Raw genomic sequence first — 23,959 nt, forward strand, 5'->3', positions numbered from 1 at the left:
ATCTATTTTTGGGCTGTGCTGTCTATTGACCCACCTCCTGTATTGCAGAAATCTTCGGAGTCCTCAGGAGTTCGGGAATTGCAAACTACTCAGATGCGTTGTAGGTGCCTGCCTTGCCGGGGAGTAACTCCTTTACTCCAAGGGAGATTCTTCAGTCATCCAGGGTTTTGCAGATAGTCAAAGTACTTGGTTTCTGTAGCAGAGTTTAGTCCAGGTAAAATCTAAAGTCCTGTAGTCAGGGGTTCCTACTTTATACCCAAGGAAGGGGTGGGACAAACTCTGGGGACCCACCTATGGGAGGGTCAGGACAGAGGGGTGGGTACACCCATGTCCTTTGTCCAGTTTTGTGCCAGAGCAGGAGCTGATGGCTCCTGCAACTGGTTTGAGCTGAACTATGCACAGGGACACCAAATGTGCCCCCAGTGCAGACTTCAAAGCACTCTCAGAGTGCACCCACCCAGTCCCAATACACTAAAGTCTGTCTGGGAGGTGGTCACACCTCCCTGTGACAGGAAACCTATTGTCAAGCCTTCCCCTGCTCGAGTTTAGTCCAGCAGCAGGAGGGCAGACTCTCGTCTATGGCTGGTAGCATCCATTTTGTGATGCCCAGGTTCGAGAATGCTGGTAGCGGGTAGCCCTGTGTGTCATATTTCTCCCTCGAGGAGGGTGGAATCATACCTCCCCCCGTATGATTCAAAGGTGTTTGACACCAAACACGACATGTTTCCATGCAGCCGTTTTAAAGTTCGCATTTACCGCGAGGTTATAATGCACTTACATATATATGGTTGGCTGCATCACAAACAACCCCGGAAAATAGGTTCCGAAGGCTGCAGAGGGGCTCTGCTCATGCATGGGCACCCTCTCACATAAAACCCAGCACCCTGCCATCAGGATTGATAAGGCCTGCCATAGGGGTGACTGATAGGTTTATATGTGCAGTGATTTAGGATGTAGTGAACCTATATCTAAGTAAGGGGTGCATGAACCACCTTACACAGGCTGCTGTAGCAGACTAGTGGTGTCATTTTGAATGGTCTCTCAGGGGTGGCACAAAACATGCTGCAGCCCCTGGGTGACCTCTGGGGTACCTAGGTTCTGGGTACACAGTATACCATATACTAGGGACTTATATGGATAGCTCAGAATCCAATTTGGCGTGTACCTAAAGAACATGTAATCAATTTAGAGGAGAAAGCAGATAGACTGGGGTCATGAATAGCAGGATCCCATTCAGACTAATTCGAAAACAGTGATACATCAGCAAAAAGTGAGTGTAACTATAAGAAGCAGATCCTACTCCCCTACACAACCCCCCACAACGCAGGGACATTAAACTAACCTTGAATAGTTGAGTCTTCATGTTCTAACTGAAAATATCTGGAAAGTCCATCTGCATTTGCATGGTTACTCCCAGGTCTATGTTCCACTGTATAGTCCATCCCCTGTATGGAAATGGACCAGCTCAAAAGTTTGGGGTTTTCACCCTTCATCTGTTTTAGCCATAAGAGGGGCTTATGATCTGTCTGAACAATGAAGTGAGTGCCAAACAAGTATGGCCTCAGCTTCTTCAGAGCCCAAACCACAGCAAAGGCTTCCCTCTCAATAGCTGACCAACGTTTCTCTCTGGGGGTCAGCCTTCTGCTAATAAAAGCTACTGGCTGATCCTGTCCCTTATTATTCAATTGTGATAACACAGCCCCTACCCCCAACTCAGATGCATCTGTTTGGACAATGAATTGCTTGGAATAGTCAGGACTTTGCAGAATTGGAGCAGTGCACATGGCCTGCTTCAGGTCATCAAATGCCTTTTGACAGCTAACTGTCCACTAAACGGCATTCTCTTGGAAGCTAAGTCATTCAAAGGGGTCACTATGAATCCATATCCTTTGACAAACCTCCTATAGTACCCAGTCAGGCCCAAGAAAGCTCTGACCTGAGTCTGGGTGGTGGGAGCAACCCAGTCCATGATGGTCTGGATTGTGCTCTGCAATGGTTGAACCTGGCCTCCACCCACAAGGTGGCCCAGGTACACAACCTGACTCTGCCCTATATGGCACTTGGTGGCTTTGATAGTGAGGCCTGCTTTCTGCAGGGCCTCCAAAACCTTTCTCAGGTGGACCAGGTGATCCTCCCAGATGGAGCTAAAGACAGCAATATCATCTAGATAAGCTGCACTATAGGCTTCCAGGCCTGTAAGGACTTTATTCACCAACCTTTGCAAATTGGCAGGTGCATTCTTCAAACCAAAGGGCATTACCACAAATTGGTAGTGCCCACTAGGGGTAGAGAATGCTGTTTTGGGCTGTTCATCCTCAGCTAATCTGATTTGCCAGTAGCCAGCTGTTAGGTCAAATGTGCTCAGAAACTTGGCTGAGGCCAAAGTATCTATAAGCTCATCTGCCCTGGGTATTGGATGGGCATCTGTCCTAGTGACTGCATTGAGACCCCTGTAGTCAACACAAAACCTCATCTCTCTCTTACCATTCTGGGTGTGAGGTTTGGGTACCAAGACTACTGGACTAGCCCAAGGGCTATCTGAGGGTTCAATCACTCCCAAATCCAACATCTTCTGGACTTCAGTCCTGATACAGTCTCTGACGTGGTCAGGGTGCCTGTAAATCTTATTTTTAACAGGCAGACTGTCACCTGTGTCCACTTCATGAGTGCACCAGGTAGTCTGACTTGGAGTCAGTGAGAACATATGTCTAAACTGATTAGAACTTTTCTGCAATCAGTTTGCTGCTGGTCAGTGAGGCTGCCTGCCAAGGCTACACCATCTACTGAACCATCATCAGGGTTCTGTGAAAGCAGGTCAGGGAGTGGATCACTCTCTTCCTCCTGTCCCTCATCAGTAGCCATTAGCAAGCCCATGTCTGTCCTGTCAACATATGGTTTGAGCCTGTTCACACGGAGCACCCTATGCGGGCTCTTGGGAGTTCCAAGGTCCACCAGGTAGGTAACCTCTCCCTTTTGCTCAATGATGGTATGGGGCCACTCCACTTGTCTTGGAGGGCTGCTGGGGCCGCAGGCTCCAACACCCATACTTTCTGTCCTGGCTGATAAACAGTCAACACAGCCTTTTAGTCATGCCAGGCCTTTTGCAATTCCTGGCTGGCCTCAAGGTTTTTAGTTGCCTTCTTCATGTACTCAATATCAAAGGGGATGATGGACGGAGCGCTTGAGCAAATCAAACACTCACCCCCAGTCAACTGATCTGGGTTTAATCCATCATCATTCTTTAGCTCACTCCACCACCCCAGTTCAGACATGGCCATATGCAAATCAGTCTGACCCTGTGCCTCATGGGAACAGTCCAGCCCGAACTACCAAGCAATGTCTTCCCTGGACCAGAAACAAGCATCCTGGGACCGGTTTCGGGTTCATAACCCTCATCAGCCAGGCTATCTTGAATCCAGTGGCAAAGTGAGCAAGGGACCCACGTCTTTGCATTTGTCACCCCGAGTGGGACGGGTATGCTCAGGCGTGAGTCCTGTGCTCTCCATGCCACTGGAATCAAGCTATCTTGGCTGAAGAGGGGTGAAACCCCGAAACCGGTCCTAGGATGCTTGTTTCCAGTCCAGGTAGGACCTGGCCTGGCAGTTCGGGCTGGACTGTTGCCATTGGGCACAGGGTCAAGACTGATTTGCATATGGCGGGGTCCAAACTGGAATGGCATGGTGAGCAAAAAAGCGATGGATATAGGTGCAGATCTCTGTACTGGGGTGAATGTATGACATTGTTCTGCATTCTGTCCATCAATAGTTATTTTTGCATTTGTCACCCCGAGTGGGACGGGTGTGCTCAGACGTGAGTCCCGTGCTCTCCATGCCACTGGAATCAAGCTATCCTGGCTGAAGAGGGGTGAAACCCCGAAACCGGTCCTAGGATGCTTGTTTCCAGTCCAGGGAGGACCTGGCCTGGCAGTTCGGGCTGGACTGTTCCCATTGGGCACAGGGTCAAGACTGATTTGCATATGGCTGGGTCCAAACTGGAATGGCATGGTGAGCAAAAAAACGATGGATATAGGCCCAGATCTCTGTACTGGGGTGAATGTATGACATTGTTCTGCATTCTGTCCATCAATAGTTATTTTTGCATTCTTCATGTACTCAGCCATTCGGGAGTGGAGACGAAGTACATAGTCCACAATATCCTGTTTAGGGGATTTGAGGGGTAACTCCCATCCCTCCTTCACTAGACATAAAGGACCCCTAACTGGATGTCCAAACAGAAGTTCAAATGGGCTGTAACCAACCCCCTTCTGAGGAACCTCTCCGTTAGCAAAGACAAGGCAGGGCAAAAATATGCCCCATCTGAACCTAAGCTTTTCTGGGAGACCTTTAATCATGCCCTTGAGGGTTTTGTTGAACCTTTCAACTAACCCATTGGATTGTGGGTGATAAGGGGTGGCACATTTGTAATTTACTCCACCCTCCTTCCACATAGAAGTCCAGTAGCTAGAAATGAAGTTTGCAACTCTGTCTGATACTACCTCCTAAGGAAACCCACCCTGGAAAAGATCCCCCCAGGAGGGCCCTTGCCACCACAGGAGCTGTGGTAGTTCTAAGGGGAATTGTCTCTAGATACCTAGTGGCATGGTCCACCACCATCAGTATAAGTCTGTGCACAGATGCAGTTTGAGGATCCATGGGACCAACTATGTCAATCCCAACCCTCTCAAAGGGAACCCCCACCACAGGTAGTGGTACCAGAGGGGCCTTTGTAGTACCACCTGCCTTACCACTGGCGTGACAGGTGATACAGGAGTGACAAAACAACTTAGTGTCTTCTGACATGTGCGGCCAATGAAGGTGAGGAACAATTCTGTCCCAGGTCTTGTTTTGGCCCAAGTGTCCTGCCAATGGATTGTCATGTGCCAGTTTCAATAGGAAGCCCCTAAACTTCAGAGGTATAACCAACCTCCTGGTGGCACCAGGCTTGGGGTCTCTACTCTCTGAGTAAAGGAGTCCATCTTCCCAGTAGATCCTATGGGACCCACTGGCACTCCCAGCAGCCTCAGCAGCAGCTTGCTGTCTGAGTGGTTCAAGAGAGGGGTAGCTCAGCTGCTGCTGGCTCAGATCTGCCCTGGAAGGGCCCCCTGTCCCCAAGAACTCAACCTGATCAGGTTCAAGTTCCTCTGAGACAGGCCCTTCTTCAAGACTAAGATCATCTCCCTCAGGAGACTGATCTGTATTCTGAGGCAGGGGGGAAGACACTGCCTTACCCCAACTGCTCCTAATCCTGGAAGGCACCTGGTCCATTTTTCCAGGATGCAGGGCCTGTTCAGTGGAAGACATTTTGCCTGTGACCTAGTCATAGCAAACACATCTGCAGGGATACCCAACATTTCTGCATAAGTCCTGAGTTCCACTTAAGCCCAAACTGAAATTTCTAAATCATTGCCCAACAAGCATTCAACAGGGAGGTCTACACTTACCACAACCTTCTTAGGGCCAGTTACCCCTCCCCAGGTGAAATTAACAACTGTCAAGGAATGGCCTGTCCTGACATTGCTAGCATTGGTCACTTGGTACATCTCACCAAGTATGATTTGCTCAGGGGCCACAAGATCTTTTGTCACCATTGTGACACTGGCACCTGTGTCCCTGAATGCCAAGGCCTATTTTCCATTGATCAAATGCTGCTCTCTGTATTTGCCCAGGTTACTGGGACTGACAAATAAGGAGGCAATATCCATGTCCCCATCACAGACCAACACAGCCTGCGTTGGAACTCTGACTAGGCCAGAGTCCACCTCAGATCCCAGGGTTAACCCCACTACACCCTTATTCTGAGTACCACCACTTGGAGCTGAACTAGGGGGAACAGTTGCCTTAGTGGCAGTGGTGGCTGGAGTTGAGCCCTTGGACTTGGTACAATCACATGTCCAATGGGTCTTCTGTTTACAGATTTGACACCATGACTTCTTCTCGCCTTTACCCTTGTTTGATTGTAACTCCACCCAGATGAAGATTTTTGGGGCCCTTGAGAAGACTTCTGGTCTTTACCCTTCTCCCCACCCTTATCAGAGTTTTTAGAATCTTGCTTCGTAGAGTCACCACCTTGGTTCTGAACCTTCTGCCTCACCCTGGTTCTGACCCATTTGTCTGCCTTCTGGCCCAATTCTTGGGGAGAGGTCAGATCAGAGTCCACCAGGTAGTGATGCAACAACTGATTTGACAATTATTAAGGATCTGCTCCCTCATAATTAAAATTGTACAATCCTTTAAAATCACACACTTTACTGCCAAGTAACCAGCCTTCCAGAGCCTTGGTAGCACAATCTACAAAGTCAACCCAGTCTTGAGTCTGTGCCTTTTGGATATCTCTTAACTTAATCCTGTATTGTTCAGTGGTTAAGCAAACCCATCAATCAGAGCACTCTTCAAGACTTTGTAATTATCAGTATCCTCTTCTCTTACAGTGAGGAGCTTGTCTCTACTTTTGTCTGCAAAGGAGAGCCACAATATTGCTGCCCACTGCTCCTGAGGGACCCTCTGTACCTTACAGACCCTCTCTAGTGTTGTTATCCATTTGTGGATGTCATCGCCACTCTGGTAGGGAGGGACAATCTTGTTCAGGTTCCTATGGTCATGAGTATTTTCTCTACCTCTAGGGACACTGTTGCTGCCACCATGGAGCTCTATCCTCAACCTTCTGAAAGCTCTCTGGAGCTCTAGGGATTCCCTATCTAAGGTGAATTGCTCTGTCTTGATTCTGAGCGTAGCTCTCTCAAACTCAAGCAGTTGGCACTTCTTCTCATAAGAAGATTCCCTTTTATGAGAAGCAGAGGTCCCTACAAAAGTACCAGAATGATTAGATTCCTGAGAAGGAGATCTTGATCTTCTTGGTAAACTCTTAACTCTTCCTAGGGGAGCAAAGAGAGGGCCACTGAGGCCTTCTTCCTCACCTGAAGGAAGAATTGGATAGTCCAGGTAACAATCATCTTGATCCTCCTGGTTAGCATTGGAATCCAGGTCATAGAAGTTTTCACTTCCTGTCCTTTCCTCCTCTACTGTCATGCCCAAATTACCTGCCTCAAAAGACACTGAGGTCTTTCTGAGGTCATCTAAAAGCAAAGTCTCTATGAGACGTTGAGTGCTTGCATGTCTCCCTGTCTTCAGTTTCCTAGATGTACACGTATTTCTCATTTCTTGGAGTGAGAGATGGTCATACTTAGTTGGCAAGGAGCCACCGGCTTCAGGCCTAAAAGACATACTAGAGTTATGTGGTGTGGGCACCTACCTAACCTAGGGGAAACTGAGACTCTCTTGAGTTGGAGAAAGGGTGTGCTAGACCCTTGACTTACCCAACTCCAAGTTCAGTAGAACTTACTTATTATAGTCTTGATTTATATGTACCTAATACCTTTAGTGGTTTTCAGTTGATCACTCATTGAGAATATCTGGTAAAACAATAGCAAGCTTGAATCCCAACCGCTGCACACCAATGTGAGAAGTTGACCTGGTATATGCTGTCCACTAATTAAAGTGGGCACCTTGCACCAGTCCAAATGACCCTTATTGATGATTAGGTTAAAGACAACCTTTATTGAAAGCTATCCTGGTGGTAGCTATGGAGAGCAGCCTTCAGATTAAGTCTCGAAGGAATGTAAAGCAGCTTGTTTTACCAGATTATAACCTCCTGAATGACCAAATGAAAGGAGAACCACACAAGAGATATATAAATATATGTATTTATTACTAATCACTCTCTACTAACTTCTTTATGAGATGAGAGAACAAAGCACACAATATTAAATCACTAGAACGACAGTAAATAGCACAATACACAGCGGGCTCTAGGGGGAGACAGAGCCATATACTAAGAAAGTGGTGTAACAACCACAACTTGACTAGACACAGTGCCTAGAGCACGTAGAATCACTGTGACCCCAAGGAACCACCCAAGGTAGTGACACAGAGGACCCACGGAGGACGGGTGCAGTGTGTGAACACAGGCGCGAGCTCCGTACAACTCTATGGGAAAGTCGCGGTTGGAAATTTAAAGATTAGGGACACTTCGGAGAGGACTTTAAGCAAATCCAGTTAAACATGGATGGTTCTAAGGCCAGCACCCTTGAGAGTACCAAGGTACTCGTGTTCCCTATCCCAGGGGAGCCGGGTGCATAGGGGTCAAGTGATGTCGGAAACCTTCGTTGCCGGGAAGATTAAAAGTGTCCGGTGGGATCCAAGCCTGGATCTGACATGAGAAGAACCTGAACGCAGAGGGGACAGAGTCTGGGTCACTTCAGGGTGACCAGGGGCACAATAGACGAATGCCCACCGATGTCGGGAGCTTCAGGTGAGAAGAGGTGAAGCTTGACTCTGTAGCCACGGGGACCAGGAGACGTTGATGATGACCAAAGTCTGGAGGTGAGTTGTCCCACAAAGGATGTTGAGTGCTAGGGGGTCAGTGTCCGGATTGAACACCAACAAGCCTTGGCAACTGCAACCCATGTGGTCAGAGGAAAGATGCTTCTGTGAGGACTAGCAAGGTCCTGGGGACCCTCCAAGCTATGGAGAGTCAGGGCACCTCTGGAGGAACCAGGAAAGCCCATGGAAAGTCAAAGTTACCTTCACAGGGACCCACAGGTCGAAGGGCCAGGGATCACGAAGGGACCTCGAGCTGAATCACTAAATACCAGCCCACGGTACACAGAGTGTAGGCCGGAAATCTTCAGTGGAATTACTGCTAGGGTTCAGGACTACATGTAGCCCAAAGCACATCCTCAGGGATCATCAAAAAGCATATACTGCTGCAAATGTACGCGGTGCACAGGGGTTCGGATGGCACGGTCCCCACGAGGGATACGGGCCCCAGAATTGCCGAGAGCACAGATCAACCTCAGAGACCTCAGGAGCCCACCTCCTGTGTTGCAGAAATCTTCGGAGTCCTCAGGAGCTCGGGAGATGCAAACTGGTTAGATGTGTTTTAGGTGCCTGCCTTGCAGGGGAGTAACTCCTTTACTCCAAGGGAGATTCTTCAGTCATCCAGCATCGTGCAGATCGTCGAAGTACTTGGTTTCTGTAGCAGAGTTTAGTCCAGGTAAAATCTAAAGTCCTGTAGTCAGGGGTTCCTACTTTATACCCAAGGAATGGGTGGGACAAACTCTGGGGACCCACCTATGGGAGGGTCAGGACAGAGGGGTGGCTACACCCATGTCCTTTGTCCAGTTTTGTGCCAGAGCAGGAGCTGATGGCTCCTGCAACCGGTTTGAGCTGGACATAGGTCAGGGACACCAAATGTGCCCCCAGTGCAGACTTTAAAGCACACTCAGAATGTGCCCACCCAGCCCCAATACACTAAAGCCTGTCTGGGAGGTTGTCACACCTCCCTGTGACAGGAAACCTATTGTCAAGCTTTCCCCTGCATGAGTTTCATCCAGCAGCAGGAGGGCAGACTTGTGTCTGTGGCTGGAAGCATCCATTTTGTGATGCCCAGGTTCGAGAAAGCTGGTACCGGGTAGCCCGGTGTGTCATATTTCTCCCTCTAGGAGGGTGGAATCATACCTCCCCTGCCAGTCCCCCGCCAGTTACTGGTGAGGAGGTATCATTCCAAGTTGTTTCACACCAAACATGACATGTTTCCATGCAGCCGTTTTAAAGTTAGCATTTACCGCGAGGTTATAATGCACTTAAATATATATGGTTGGCTGCATCACAAACAACCCCTAGAAAATAGGTTCCGGAGGCTGCAGAGGGGCTCTGCTCATGCATTGGCACCCTCTCACATAAAACCCAGCACCCTGCCTTCAGAATTGATAAGGCCTGCCATAGGGGTGACTGATAGGTTTATATGTGCAGTGATTTAGGATAGATATAGTGAACCTATATCCAAGTAAGGGGTGCATGCACCACCTTACACAGGCTGCTGTAAACAGTGATACATCAGCAAAAAGTGGGGGTAACTATAAGAAGCAGATCCTACTCTCCTACATGGGCTGGGTCCTACGTGTGACAGAGAGGCCCTGGAGTTTACACTGATGCTATGAATCCTGATCTCATTGACTGCCTGCAATGTCCTTGAAACCAGCCGGTATGTGACGCATCTCCGACGCAGGACTTCCCATCGCAAGCCCCTTGTTGGCTGCATCCTCGATGATGAGGCAGGACCTTGCTTTGCAGCATTGCAGCTTACAGGAACCACTGCTGAGCAACGCATCTCCACGTCAGAACCTCACATCTCCTCCACTACACGACTGATCCTCGGCGCGGGATCTCTTGTTCAGCGGGTCTAACTGGGTCCCTGTATCTGACCAGCTCTGCATCACAGTTGGCCTGAACCTGTGAATTTTTCCCAGTCAGACGTGACTAGATAATATATAGTTGGCGCTTAGTGCTTATAGGCACTGTTTTTACTTAAATCTTTAAACTTGCATATCTCTGGTACTACCGATTGGATCATTTTGGTGTCAAATAATTATTATAGTTTATTCTAATTCTCTAAATGGGTGTAGTCGTTTTTTGTGTTGTGTTTTGACTTTAATACTGTTTGAAGTGCTCCATTGATACTTTACACATTGCCTCTAAGTTAAGCCTGACTGTTTTTTGCCAGGCTACCAGAGGGTTAAGCACAGGTTAATTTGGGGTTTGCTTGTGTTTCATCCTGACAGAATGTGGTTGCTGTTTGAGTAGGGTTTCACCCCACTCAACCACAAACCCAATTTTCAACAAGCAGGGAATAGTACACTCTGACTCCAGCCAAGGGTCCAGGACTTTGAGGATAGCACTTGTAGGCCAGGCCCACTGCTCCCTGTATTGTGCACTCACATGCGCGCACCCATGTCACTAAGAGCGCGCAGTGTCTTCTTTAAAGCGCGCACACACACAGCACATCCTCGAGAGACAAGTATTCATGATAATCGCAGTGCCCTGTAGAACCATGATGGGTGCTGCAATCAACATGAATACTTTAAAAAAGCTGCCATCTCCCTCCAGCCGCGCTCTATTAAGAAAGGGCATGAAGCAAGCCTAAAAGCACGACGTGTGCTTTCACAATCACTAATATGGATTAGTGATTGTGAAAGCACACGCCATATTTTAGACTTGCTGCACTCCTTTTGTTAAGAGAGAGTGGCAGATTTTGTGCCTTTTTGGAAATGTTCATGTTGAATGCAGCCCCGTGTATTAGTATGTCGGGCTCTGCAATTAACATGAAAACTTTCAAAAAGGCACGCAATCTGCCACCCTCTAGTAACAAAAGGCATGCAGCAAGCCTAAAAACATAACGTGTGCTTTTACAATCACTAATATTTGTTAATGATTCTGAAAGCACACGTCCTGCTTCTGGACTTTCTGCATGCCTTTTGTTAATAGAGTGTGGTTGGTGGCAGATTGTGTGCATTTTTATAAGTATTAATGATAATTGCTGCAAATAACTTTCAAAAATGCACACAATCTGCCCGCAGCCACGCTCTATTAACAAAAAGCATGCAGCAAGCCCAAGGCTTTAAGTGGGCTGGGTCCTGCCGATGCTGAGTTTTTTAAAGCCGGTGCTGAGATAGGTCCCTATCAGGCTCTTCATTTTTGCCCTCACCCTCAGGGTAAAAAAAAAATCTCAACTCTGCAGCAGTGCAACTGCTCAAAGCCTTTGGTGTAACTTCAGAGGACTTTTTATAGTTTTTTCACAGTCTGATCATTTCAGAACTGAGGCATTTTCAATATTATATTCAATGAAGCCATAGTTGTTGCTTATTTATCTTATGCAAAAAAAACAATTGATGGACAGAATGCAGAACAATGTCATACATTCACCCCAGTACAGAGATCTGGGCCTAAATCCATCGTTGTTTTGCTCACCATGCCATTCTAGTTTGGACCCAGCCATATGCAAATCAGTCTTGACCCTGCGCCCAATGGGAACAGTCCAGCCCGAACTGCCAGGGCAGGTCCCCCCTGGACTGGAAACAAGCATCCTAGGACCGGTTTCGGGTTTTCAGCCCTCATCAGCCAGGATAGCTTGACTCCAGTGGCACGGAGAGCACGGGAACCACGTCTGGGCATACCCGTCCCACTTGGGGTGACAAATGCAAAAAAAACAATTGATGGACTGAATGCAGAACAATGTCATACATTCACCCCAGTACAGACAACTAGACCTAATTCCATCGGTTGTTTGCTCACCATGCAATTCCAGTTTGGACCCAGCCATATGCAAATCAGTCTTGACCCTGCGCCCAATGGGAACAGTCCCGCCCGAACTTTCCAGGCCAGGTCCTCCCTGGACTGGAAACAAGCATCCTAGGACCGGTTTCGGGCTTTCAGCCCTCATCAGCCAGGATAGCTAGACTCCAGTGGCATGGAGAGCACGGGAACCACGTCTGGGCATACCCGTCCCACTTGGGGTGACAAATGCAAAAAAAACAATTGATGGACTGAATGCAGAACAATGTCATACATTCACCCCAGTACAGACAACTAGACCTAATTCCATCGGTTGTTTGCTCACCATGCAATTCCAGTTTGGACCCAGCCATATGCAAATCAGTCTTGACCCTGCGCCCAATGGGAACAGTCCCGCCCGAACTTTCCAGGCCAGGTCCTCCCTGGACTGGAAACAAGCATCCTAGGACCGGTTTCGGGTTTTCAGCCCTCATCAGCCAGGATAGCTTGACTCCAGTGGCACGGAGAGCACGGGAACCACGTCTGGGCATACCCGTCCCACTTGGGGTGACAAATGCAAAAAAAGAAACAATTGATGGATAGAATGCAGAACAATGTCATACATTCACCCCAGTACAGAGATCTGGGCCTAAATCCATCGTTTTTTTGCTCACCATGCCATTCTAGTTTGGACCCAGCCATATGTAAATCAGCCTTGACCCTGCGCTCAATGGGAACAGTCCAGCCCAAACTGCCAAGCCAGGTCCTCCCTGGACTGGAAGCAAGCAACCTAGGACCGGTTTCGGGCTTTCAGCCCTCATCAGCCAGGATAGCTTGACTCCAGTGGCATGGAGAGCATGGGACCCCCACCTGCGAATACCCGTCCCGTTCGGGGTGACAAATGCACTCAAAACAATTGATGGACAGAATGCAGAACAATGTCATACATTAACCCAAGTACAGAGATCTGTGCCTAAATCCATTGTTTTTTTGCTCACCATGCAATTCCAGTTTGGACCCCGCCAAATGCAAATCAGTCTTAACCCTGCGCCCAGTGGGAACAGTCCAGCCCGAACTGCCAGGCCAGGTTCTCCCTGGACTGGAAACAAGCATCCTAGGACCGGTTTCAGTCTTTCAGCCCTCATCAGCCAGGTTAGCTTGACTCCAGTGGCATGGAGAGCACGGGATCCACGTCTGGGCATACCCGTTCCACTCGGGGTGACAAATGCAAAAAAAAAAAAATTGATGGACAGAATGCAGAACAATGTCATACATTCACCCCAGTACAGAGATCTGGGTCTAAATCCATTGTTTCTTTGCTCACCATGCCATTCCAGTTTGGACCCAGCCAAATGCAAATCGGTCTTGACCCTGCGCCAAATAGGAACAGTCCAGCCCGAAATGCCAGGCCAGGTCCTCCCTGGACTGGAAACAAGCATCCTAGGACCGGTTTCAGGCTTATTTATCTTATGCAACTAACAATCATTGACAAAGCCAATAGTCCGGGCTTGCTGTAGGTATAATGTTACTTGTTGTAGTATATATCTGAATACAATGACAGAGGCAGCACAATAACGGTTGGGCGGCACACTGTGCTAAGCACAGATTTTTAGCATACGTGTTTTTAAGCCACGCCCTTAATTACATCAGGCATGCCCCTTTGAGAGACCCCCCCACAGTTTTATCATCCCACATAAAGCCCTGAGCAAGCCTAAAAGCACCACGAGTGCTTTCAGAATCACTAACATATATTAGTGACTCTGAAAGCACACATGGTGGACGTCTATGTACATTCCCCGTCTGCGTATCCAGGAAACCATCTTCAGAGCTGATAAGTGAACTCATGATTATCAGTTTTAAAGAGTGGAGTAACCCCCGCCTTGATAGAGCCAGCTCTGTTCTGCTGAGAGTCATCCCCTGATGACCTTGAATAATTCTTAAACAGATTATTAGAAATAGCATTTTCCTTTCATTTATTTTCAATTCCTGCAAATCTGTGAGATTGTATTACGGACATTTTATGACAAATGTGTTTTTGTTTCATGCAACATCCATAAAAATTGTTTATTTTAGATCCAAACAGGATCTCAGATATGAGAAATGGGAGGATGTAACAGTGAATATTTGCAGTAGTATTAGTGGGCTTCTACTGTGTTACAATATTGGAAAAATACATCACTATCCCTGAATATTAACTATAAACACAATTGGAATTTGAACCAGTGTGTCTGTGCACTGTTTGTGATCTGGCCAAAAGGACACGAGAAAGCAGAAACTGGAGGCCCCAAAAATGCGTTTGGCCTAGGGCGCTCAAAGTCCTTAAGATGTCCCTGAGCCGCCGCTGTGTTTTTAGTTAGGAAAGAAGAGGTTCACTGGCACTGTGGAATGAGGCCGGTTGCCCCGGTTTCCTAATATATATTAGTGTAGCTTTGTCGTGGTTGCAGATGCTCTGCACTGCACCTTCTCATTTCGAACATAACACAACAATTGTACGCCAGTCACCAATACGTAGGCCATCCTCCTGGCTGGACTGGCCTTAGCAGGCATCGGGCATTTGCCTGGGAGGCTGGAAGGGTGGGGGTCAGTTTTGAAGCTGTGGGGGCAAGTTTTGTTACTGGGGGCAGTTTTGCAGCGATGCTGCAATATCGGCCCTCAGTAACAAAAGCACCAGTGCTGGGGACCGGTTTTAAGCAGTAGTGCTTGACACTTGCTCCCCTCCGCCCCACCCCTGGTGGGTAGGAGCTGGTACGGCAAAATTGCCAGGGCTAATTGGGGTTCCCAGTCGGGCCCTGCATGCCCCATCAAACAGTCCTCCTCTGTTCCAGTACCTAGGTCAGTTATCTGCACAATCAAGCAGGAACCCCGAGGCAGAACCACTGTCGCTGTACCCACACACGCGGTCGGGTTCTTGGTGCACATTGCCGTGGCTGGAGCACACAGAGACCTCACACTGCCGCACACAGAGGAAAAAAAATAGAGGGAACATTGGTGGCCACTCTATGTAAGATTACCAGCTGTGATCACCTCAGTGGAGGATTAGCAGCAGTAATGTAAAAGAGGCGTTTGTACATTTTGAATGCCTCTCCAAGGGTAATATATAAAGGCCACATCTGCAGGGCCCTTGGCACCAATGTAATAATACAAAGGTAATATTATTAGCCGTAAGCCTCCCAATGCTGCGTAATTTATCATTCAAATATCAGTTTAAATATAGTATGGAAAATAGGTGGGCTAAAATAAACACACATTTTTATTTTGAATAGTCACTTATCAACTTTGGTATAAATGAAAATGAAATACTAGCATTTGTAAAAGCGCAGAGCTACATCTGGAGGGGTGTCCCGGCGCTGGGGGCCTTCATGAAGATAAAGCGAGCTATTGCCCAGAGTCACATGGTGCTGGGCTAACCTGCCACCGGCGATCGAACCATGAACCCCGTGGTCCGGAGTCAGGCACCCTGGCCACTGCGTCACACTTCTTCCACATATACATATATGTTAGACCTGGCATAATTGCCGATGGTTTCCCCTGTAATTTTGCCTTTGCCTCCTGTTACTTTGCTGTGTGTTGGACTTCGCTTTGCTGGTCTAGATGCTTTGGGCACTTCGCCACTGCTGTTCAGTGCCAACCAAAGTGCAAGTGCTCCCTTTGTAAATTGTTGTTATGGATTGGTATTTCCATGATTGGTTGATTTGGTGTATTGTTAAGTCCCTAGTACAGTGCACTGGGTGTGCCCAGGGCCAGTAAACCAAATGCTGCTAGTAGGCTTGCAGCACTGATTGTGCCACCTACACAAGCAGCCTTGCAACAAGGTTGCAGGCCTGCAATTGTGGTGCCTGTGTGCAGTCTAGTATTGCCATGTCGACCTGGCAAGTGCACCCACTTGCCAGGCCCTAACCTTCCCTTTTCTTACATGTTAGTCACCCCTAAGGTAGGCCCAAGGTACCCCTCTGGGCAGGGTGCAGTGTATGAGAAAGGTAGGGCATTGCCTGATGTGTGTGGCATGTCCTGATAGTGAAATACTGCCCATTTCGTTTTTCGGGCTGACTGTCCCATAGGATAGAATGGGGAGTTTGCTTATGAGCATAACTGCCCATGGGAACAAGATGGGAAAATAAAGTTTGATATGCCTGAATTCAGAATGTTAAAATGCATCTTTTAGTGAGGGTGATTTTTACATTCTGGGCTTGAAAATACCACTTTTGGAAAGTAGGTCTTTTCTTGCCTAACCATCCAGTATGCCTCTGCTAGGTTATGTATTGACTATCTGGCTTTAGAGTGACAGGGCCTGGGGATGTGCATTCTGTTCAGACAGCCACTTGGGAGGGTTAGGTGTGTCCTACCTTTCCAGGGTGAGTCAGGGCTGGGCTGAATAGACCTGGGCTGCGTTCAGAGTAGGGGTAGGAGATTTCTTTCACACTGGAATGGGCCTGGTCTGCCAACATCAATGCTGACTCCACCTCCTGCCAGAAAGCTACACCAGAGAGGACAGAACTGGTTTTGACTGGGCAAAGAGCTTCTCTACAGAACAAAGGATTTTGTATTATAAAAAGAGGGGCCCAGACCACAGACTTTTAGATTACTTCTAGGAATCAAGAGGAACCTTTGCTAAGGAGAAGAGCTGGAGAAATTGAGGAGGAATACTGCCTCTGTGCTGTTTGCTATCTGGGGTTGGCCTGTAGTGGCTACTTTCTACCAAGGAAAGGAGAAGGACCTTGCTCTGTGCTGTGTCCCCTGCTGAGGAAGATCTCCAAGGGCTTGAAATAGAGCTTGCCTCCTGTTCTGAAGTCTCAGGGACACAAAGACTTTACTCCAGTTCCCCTGAACTCCTTTGCTAGGTGTTCTGACCTACTGAGAGGTGCCTGCTAGGGTTCTGGACCTCTGGAGGTTGTTTTGCGACTGGAAACTGCAAAAACTGTGAAAATTGATGCATTGCCTGTTTCCGACGCATTGCAGCGGTGCAAGAAGAATTTCCGACGCAGCACCTGCTCACGGCTAAAGTGTCTGCTGTGCGATGAATCCTGTGCATCGATCTCCAATATAAAAGATCAGCGCAACAATTCTGACGAAGGCCCTGTTGAGGAAGATCCGGCACATTGAGGGGACGCGGCTGAAATCATCGCAGCGCATTCCGGGTCTTCATGCTTCGCATCGTTCCGGCTTGTCATGCATCACATCGAAGCGTCAAGTCTGTCGCATCATTGGGAGATGCAGTAAGACACCAATGCATCACCTCCCCACGCAGTAAAAAAACGACGCATCACCTCCTCTTCGGTAAGGAACCAACGCATCACCTCCCCTGCGCAGCAGTAAGGAACTGACGCATTACCTCCCCCGGAGTAAGTGATGCATCACCTTCCCTGCAACCCTTTTTGCTTGCATTTTTCGCCGTATCCAAGGTACTTTGTGTAAAAGTGTTGCATCCAACATTTTCTTGAAACAGAACTGTTTCTACCTTTTAAGAATCATATTTTTAGTAATGTATTGTGGATTTTTGTCATTTTGGTCTTGTTTGGTTTAGATAAAGATTTTTTTTTCTAAACGGGTGTGGTGTCCATTTTTCTTGTTTTCACTGTATTATTGTATGTGTTCACAAATGCTTTACACGCTGCTTCTGAAATAAGCCTGTCTGCTCATGCCAAGCTATTAAGGGGCTGAGCAGGCGTTATTTTAGAAGTGTATCCCCCTTACCCTGACTAGGATTAAGGGTCCCTACTTGGACAACGGTGCAAACCATTGCCAACTAGAGACCCCAATTTCTAACAATATATTAGTTCAACCAAACAAAGGCTTCTAGATTAGTAGGCTGGGCCGCACATAGGAGAGCTACTCACAGGTAGCTGGAGAGCTACCCGTAGCTTAAGAGCTACTCGTTTGAGAAGCCTGCTTTAGTGCTTTCGGGTTTGCTCAAACTTTAGTTTTAAAAAATACAGGGATTCAGGAAAATTCACGAAACTTTCGGAATTAGCTTCAGGTTTGCTTGATGAATACTGGGCTCCTGGTACATAAAAAGGTATAGAGGAGCATGTTATGTTGGTGCTTGGAGAAGGACTTGGAACCCACAGAGGCGTATGAGGTGGAAGTAGCTAATTTTTCAGCAGACTTATTTGATGAAGGATTTGCTTACAGGACGGTTAATTGCTACAGCTCGGCAGTTGCTGTGGGACACTCTTTCATTAATGGAGTTCCTGTGGGCAGAGCCCACTTGATCTGTAGACTGATGAAAGGGATTAGGTTGCAGAAAGGTCCTAAACTGCGATATCAGACTCTTTGGGATGTACATAAAGGGGGTCATTATCATAGCGGGTGGATCGCCACTGCCCGTATGGCGGTGGCGATCCGCCCGCCAATTCCACCGCACGCCTACCATTTCCCCCACGCCATATCACAATGGCGGGTGGGACCCCGGCAGACGGAAAGACCGTCCGCCGGTTATACACCGGTAGACAATCCACCCGATTGCCTACCGAGCGGAAAAGGCCAGCAATATGGTGGCGGTGCCTTGCAGGCACCACCATCCATATTAGGATGATGGCGGTGAATTGCCTTTCCATGGCAGAGACTCTGCCATGGAAAGGCATGTGGTCTTTTCATTGGGGGCCCGTTGCGGGCCCCTAGGGTGTTCGGGGTGGGGGGTGCACTCGGGGGGGTACATTTGAATGCACAAGGTGGCAGGCACCGTGCGGTGCCTGTCACGTTGTGCATTTAAATGGACAACATGCATTTTTCACATTACAGCGGGTGCTGCTTGCAGCACCGCTCGCCGCAATGTGAAAATTGCTGGATGCGTCTGCCAGTGTGGCGGGCGCATCTTAATGCCACTGGCGGGACCGCTTCAACAATGGCGGGCGGTCCCGTTTCCCGGTACGGTGTCCGCCCGCCATCGTAATAGGTCCATTAGTGTTGAGGATGTTTAAGAATTGGCCCAGTAAAAAGTACTTAGGCACAATAGAGTTATCATGGAAGGTAGCAACATTGTTGTGTTTAATATCTTCCTGTAGGGTATCAGATGTAGCAGCTGTGGAAATAACAAGCGGGTATTACCAATCAATAGGAGTTTTGTTTAAAATTTTGAAAAGGACAAAAACTTATTTTATTTTTTATCCAAGTTTGGATGATTTGCAAAGTTATGTGTGGTAAGATGTGTGAAGGAATATGAGTCTCGTATGTTGGAAAAAAGGAGTGCTGGAGTGGACCAGTTATTATCGTATGCTAAACCTTATCAGGCTGTGACGAATGCTACCATTACAATATGGCTGAGGTCAGCTATGATTAAAGCAGATATTGATTTGTCCAAATTCACAGCGCACTCGGTGAGGGGTGCCATGGCTAGTAAGACCCTTTTGTTAGGGGAAAGTTGGATGACATTATGAAGTCAGAGGATTGGTCTAATGCAGATACTTTTAGGAGATTCTATTTTAGACCAACTGCTCATGTTTCACGCTGCACTTTGAGAAACTTTGAACATGCTTAATGCTAGCCTCCTATCTTACCATAAATTGTCTATTCTTATAGGTTTACTGAATAAAGAATCATTATTTTATTAAAGACAAGGAGGCTAACAGTATCCCACCTCACCCACTCATGAGTAACTGGGGGAAGATTGAGAAGAAGAGTTTATTTAGAAATGGATGTAATGTATTGATATGGATGTTTCTTTATATTTTTGAAAAAAGGATATACTTGCATGCTGTTTCTTACAGATCAGTGAAAGGTCAGACAATCGAAGAACAAGAAGAAGAGGCTAAGTCAAGAGGACAAACACAAGAGGAAAGCATTTTAACCTTGAGGGACCTATATGGACTTGATTGTTCTGTTTATTTGTGATGTAGTTTTGCATTCTACAGTTGGAACGTTTAAGTTTGCTTCTCTGAAGTGGTAAATACATGGTTTTATGCATAATGCTAGCCTCCTCGTCTTTAAAGAAAATTATGATTCTTTATTCAGTAAACCTATAAGAATCGACAATATGTCAAATTGCATTACTTGCACCTTATGTACAGGTGCAATGTAATGTTGAGGAACATTAAATTAACTCTAAAGAAAAGAAATATGAGTTGGGCCAAATGTAGATTCTCAGGTTTGAAATAGGAACCGCCAGATAAGCATTTACATTTATGTCACATTGACCATTAAACACCGTATAAAGGACTATTCAGTCGTCCAACTAGAGGCCACCCATGTGCATGGAAACCTTGTGTGTGACTAGAGGCCACATACCTGATCACAGACCACTCCAAACTGTGTGAAAAGACACCTTGTACATTCCCAGACACAGGAAACTGTGAATAGAAACCCCAAAGATGTCCAGGGTACCTGAGTGAATGGAAACCTCATACCTGCTCAACTCTGGGGCACCTGTGTGAAGGGAAATTCCATACTTGCTTAGGTCCGGGGCACCTGTGTGAATGAAACCCTATACCTGCTCAAGAAGCCCTGTACATGTATGAATAGAAATTCCATACCTGCTCATAGACCCCAGTACACATGCAAATGGAACCCCCCTACCTGCTAAAGAAGTAGAGGGCACTTGCACATGGATGTCCCACCTCTCACTATGGACTATGGAATACACATTGCATTGGATTTTATTGTAGCTTTTGAATAGTGCTTTCTACCCTCTATGTGGGGTACTGAGGCACTTACACATGCAAATAGAGATTCCATATCTGCTCACAACACTGCCCCCCAGCCCCCTCCATGATACCAGTGTATACTGAGGCTACAAACTGGCTAATATGCTATAAGACATTTCAGTGAATAGAAGCTCAACACCGACTTTCTAACCCATGAATACAAATGTAATATTGGGGCTCCTTACCTGTATTGGCCCCAGTTCTCCTATGTGAAGGGAGCCCATGTATATCTAGTCAGTGATGGCAAGTTACCCCAATGAGTAGAGTCTCAATTTCTGCACTGACCTCTGGCACCAGTTCAAAGTTAGGCTATGTTCCTCATTCCCCTGTGGCCACCTCTGACTTTTCTTTATTTAAAACGTTGAATCTATCACCATGCTCACTAATCGATAAATGTTTACCTCTCTCATGACTTGTCTGCAAGCTCCGCAAGGTGTAATAAACTCACTCTTCAGGTCACTAAAAGAGGAAAAAGGGCAGATTAAGTCAATAGGAGCATGGCAAAACAAAGGACAGAAATATTGGAAAATTACAAAAATATTGTGGTTCCAAAGTCCACCTCGGCAATGTATGCACTCTTGCAGATGGGTGCGGTTAGTATGGAGGTGGGTCCACACAAATATCAAAGCTCCGGTTCCCAAAAGAAACACACTACAGTCATGGGGCCCAAGTTGAAGATGCTTTATTCACAAGGACACGTTTCAGTGTTCTGCCTTCATCTGCTTGTGTTTGAAAAGCGGCACAACCTATCATGATGATTTTTAACAGGTGAGTACCATTGGATATGGCACACAAACATCAAAAGAGGACTCGGACCCAGCATTCTTCTTCCCTGATGTATTCTGGGATTCGAAGTCCGTTAAAGAAAAATATTTTTCTTAGTTGCGGCACAATTGCTGTCCTCTTTAAGTGCCCTGTCGATCATACCAGCCATACCACCTTTGCGCCGTGGAGTGCATCCTCTCCGAGGACCCCTCGCCTTGCCACAGGGTCTCGCTGCACTTAGCGAGGGAGCAGGTCAAATGGCCTTAGCTTCCACAGGCATGATTCCTGTCAACAAAAGTCGGCGTCGGTGCCCTGATTCCCTGATGGCAGTGCAATTGCCAATTAAATTCCAGCTACAAAGTCCACCTCGGCAATGTATGCCCTCTTGCAGATTTTCCAAGTGCCACAATGGAGAGAGCGCTGCTGTTGAAATCCTCTCCAGTGGCCCCCCCTCGTCCAACCGCTCTCTCCATTGTGGCACTTGGAAAATCTCCTGTGTTGGTCTGTATAAGAAGGGACAGGGCAATTGTGCCCGAGTATTGAACTAGTGGTTCTTTGGGTGATGCCTGTATGCGACAGGATGCATAACATCGTAATGTGTAACCCTTAGACAACCCACAGACCACAATTCCCACAATGCATTTGGATGGGATAAGATTATGTTCCGTGGAATACATCAGTCCCCTTTCCATGGCGAGTGGCCACAACCAATGGACAACAACTTACCTGTTCAAATACATTGAAAGGATAGAGGGCGTTGCCTTTAGCCAGCTGAGGAAGGCATCTACGCCGAAACGCGTCCTTGCAATAAAGAAACCTTTAAAGGAGTTCCCCTGAGTGCAGAGTGTTTCTTCAGTGGAGCCGGAGCGTACATTTTATATGGATCCACTTCCACATTTACTGCACCCGTTCTCACTGCCGAAGTGGACTTGAGAGCATTAGGTTTATTGCAGTGGCACCACCTGCAGAGGAACGAAGCACTACCGCCGATCAAGTCGACAGCCATCATTGCTGAGGAATAACGGCCATACGACCGACTCCCATGGAGAGTGCCGTGTGGGTCTGAGGTTGAACGATGGGGCCCCTGGAGAGGATTTCAACAGCAGCGCTCTCTCCATTGTGGCACTTGGAAAATCTCCTGTGTTGGTCTGTATAAGAAGGGACAGGGCAATTGTGCCCGAGTATTGAACTGGTGGTTATTTGGGTGATGCCTGTATGCGACAGGATGTAAAACATCATAATGTGTAACCCTTAGACAACCCACAGACCACAATTCCCACAATGCATTTGGGTGGGATAAGATTATGTTCCTTGGAATACATCAGTACCCTTTCCATGGCGAGTGGCCACAACCAATGGACAACAACTTACCTGTTCAAATACATTGACAGGATAGAGGGCGTTGCCTTTAGCAAGCTGAGGAAGGCATCTACGCCGAAATGCGTCCTTGCAATAAAGAAACTTTTGAAGGAGTTCCCGTGAGTGCAGAGTGTTTCTTCATTGGAGCCGGAGCGTACATTTTATGTGGACCCACTTCCACATTTACTGCACCCATTCTCAAGAGTGCTCACTGCCGAAGTGGACTTGGGAGAATTATGTTTATTGCAGTGGCACCACCTGCAGAGGAACAAAGCACTACCACCGATCAAGTCGACAGCCTTCATTGCTGGGGGAATAACGGCCATACGACCGACTCACGTGTAGAGTGCCGAGTGGCTCTGAGGTTGGACGAGGGGGCCCCTGGAGAGGATTTCAACAGCAGCGCTCTCTCCATTGTGGCACTTGGAAAATCTCCTGTGTTGGTCTGTATAAGAAGGGACAGGGCAATTGTGCCCGAGTATTGAACTGGTGGTTCTTTGGGTGATGCCTGTATGCGACAGGATGCATAACATCGTAATGTGTAACCCTTAGACAACCCACAGACCACAATTCCCATAATGCATTTGGGTGGGATAAGATTATGTTCCTTGGAATACATCAGTCCCCTTTCCATGGCGAGTGGCCACAACCAATGGACAACAACTTACCTGTTCAAATACATTGACAGGATAGAGGGCGTTGCCTTTAGCAAGCTGAGGAAGGCATCTACGCCGAAATGCGTCCTTGCAATAAAGAAACTTTTAAAGGAGTTCCCGTGAGTGCAGAGTGTTTCTTCATTGGAGCCGGAGCGTACATTTTATGTGGACCCACTTCCACATTTACTGCACCCGTTCTCAAGAGTGCTCACTGCCGAAGTGGACTTGGGAGCATTATGTTTATTGCAGTGGCACCACCTGCAGAGGAACGAAGCCCTACCACCGATCAAGTCGACAGCCATCATTGCTGGGGGAATAACGGCCATACGACCGACTCACATGTAGAGTGCCGAGTGGCTCTGAGGTTGGACGAGGGGGCCCCTGGAGAGGATTTCAACAGCAGCGCTCTCTCCATTGTGGCACTTGGAAAATCTCC

The 23,959-nt window shown here is 47.5% G+C and overlaps 1 protein-coding gene across 3 annotated transcripts in view; it reads right to left on the minus strand.

Moving 5' to 3' along the window:
- Positions 1-23,959, minus strand: part of CDA (cytidine deaminase) — a 122,959-nt gene that overhangs the window by 35,629 nt on the left and 63,371 nt on the right. For all 3 annotated transcript variants that reach the window (XM_085604124.1, XM_085604134.1, XM_085604132.1), the window contains exon 4: positions 21,145-21,202. In XM_085604124.1, coding sequence (XP_085460250.1) covers positions 21,145-21,202 — 58 coding nt within the window. The remainder of the gene's footprint in view (positions 1-21,144; positions 21,203-23,959) is intronic.

Source organism: Triturus cristatus, chromosome 1_2 (genome assembly GCF_964204655.1).
Source record: "Triturus cristatus chromosome 1_2, aTriCri1.1, whole genome shotgun sequence".
Lineage (NCBI taxonomy): Eukaryota > Metazoa > Chordata > Amphibia > Caudata > Salamandridae > Triturus > Triturus cristatus.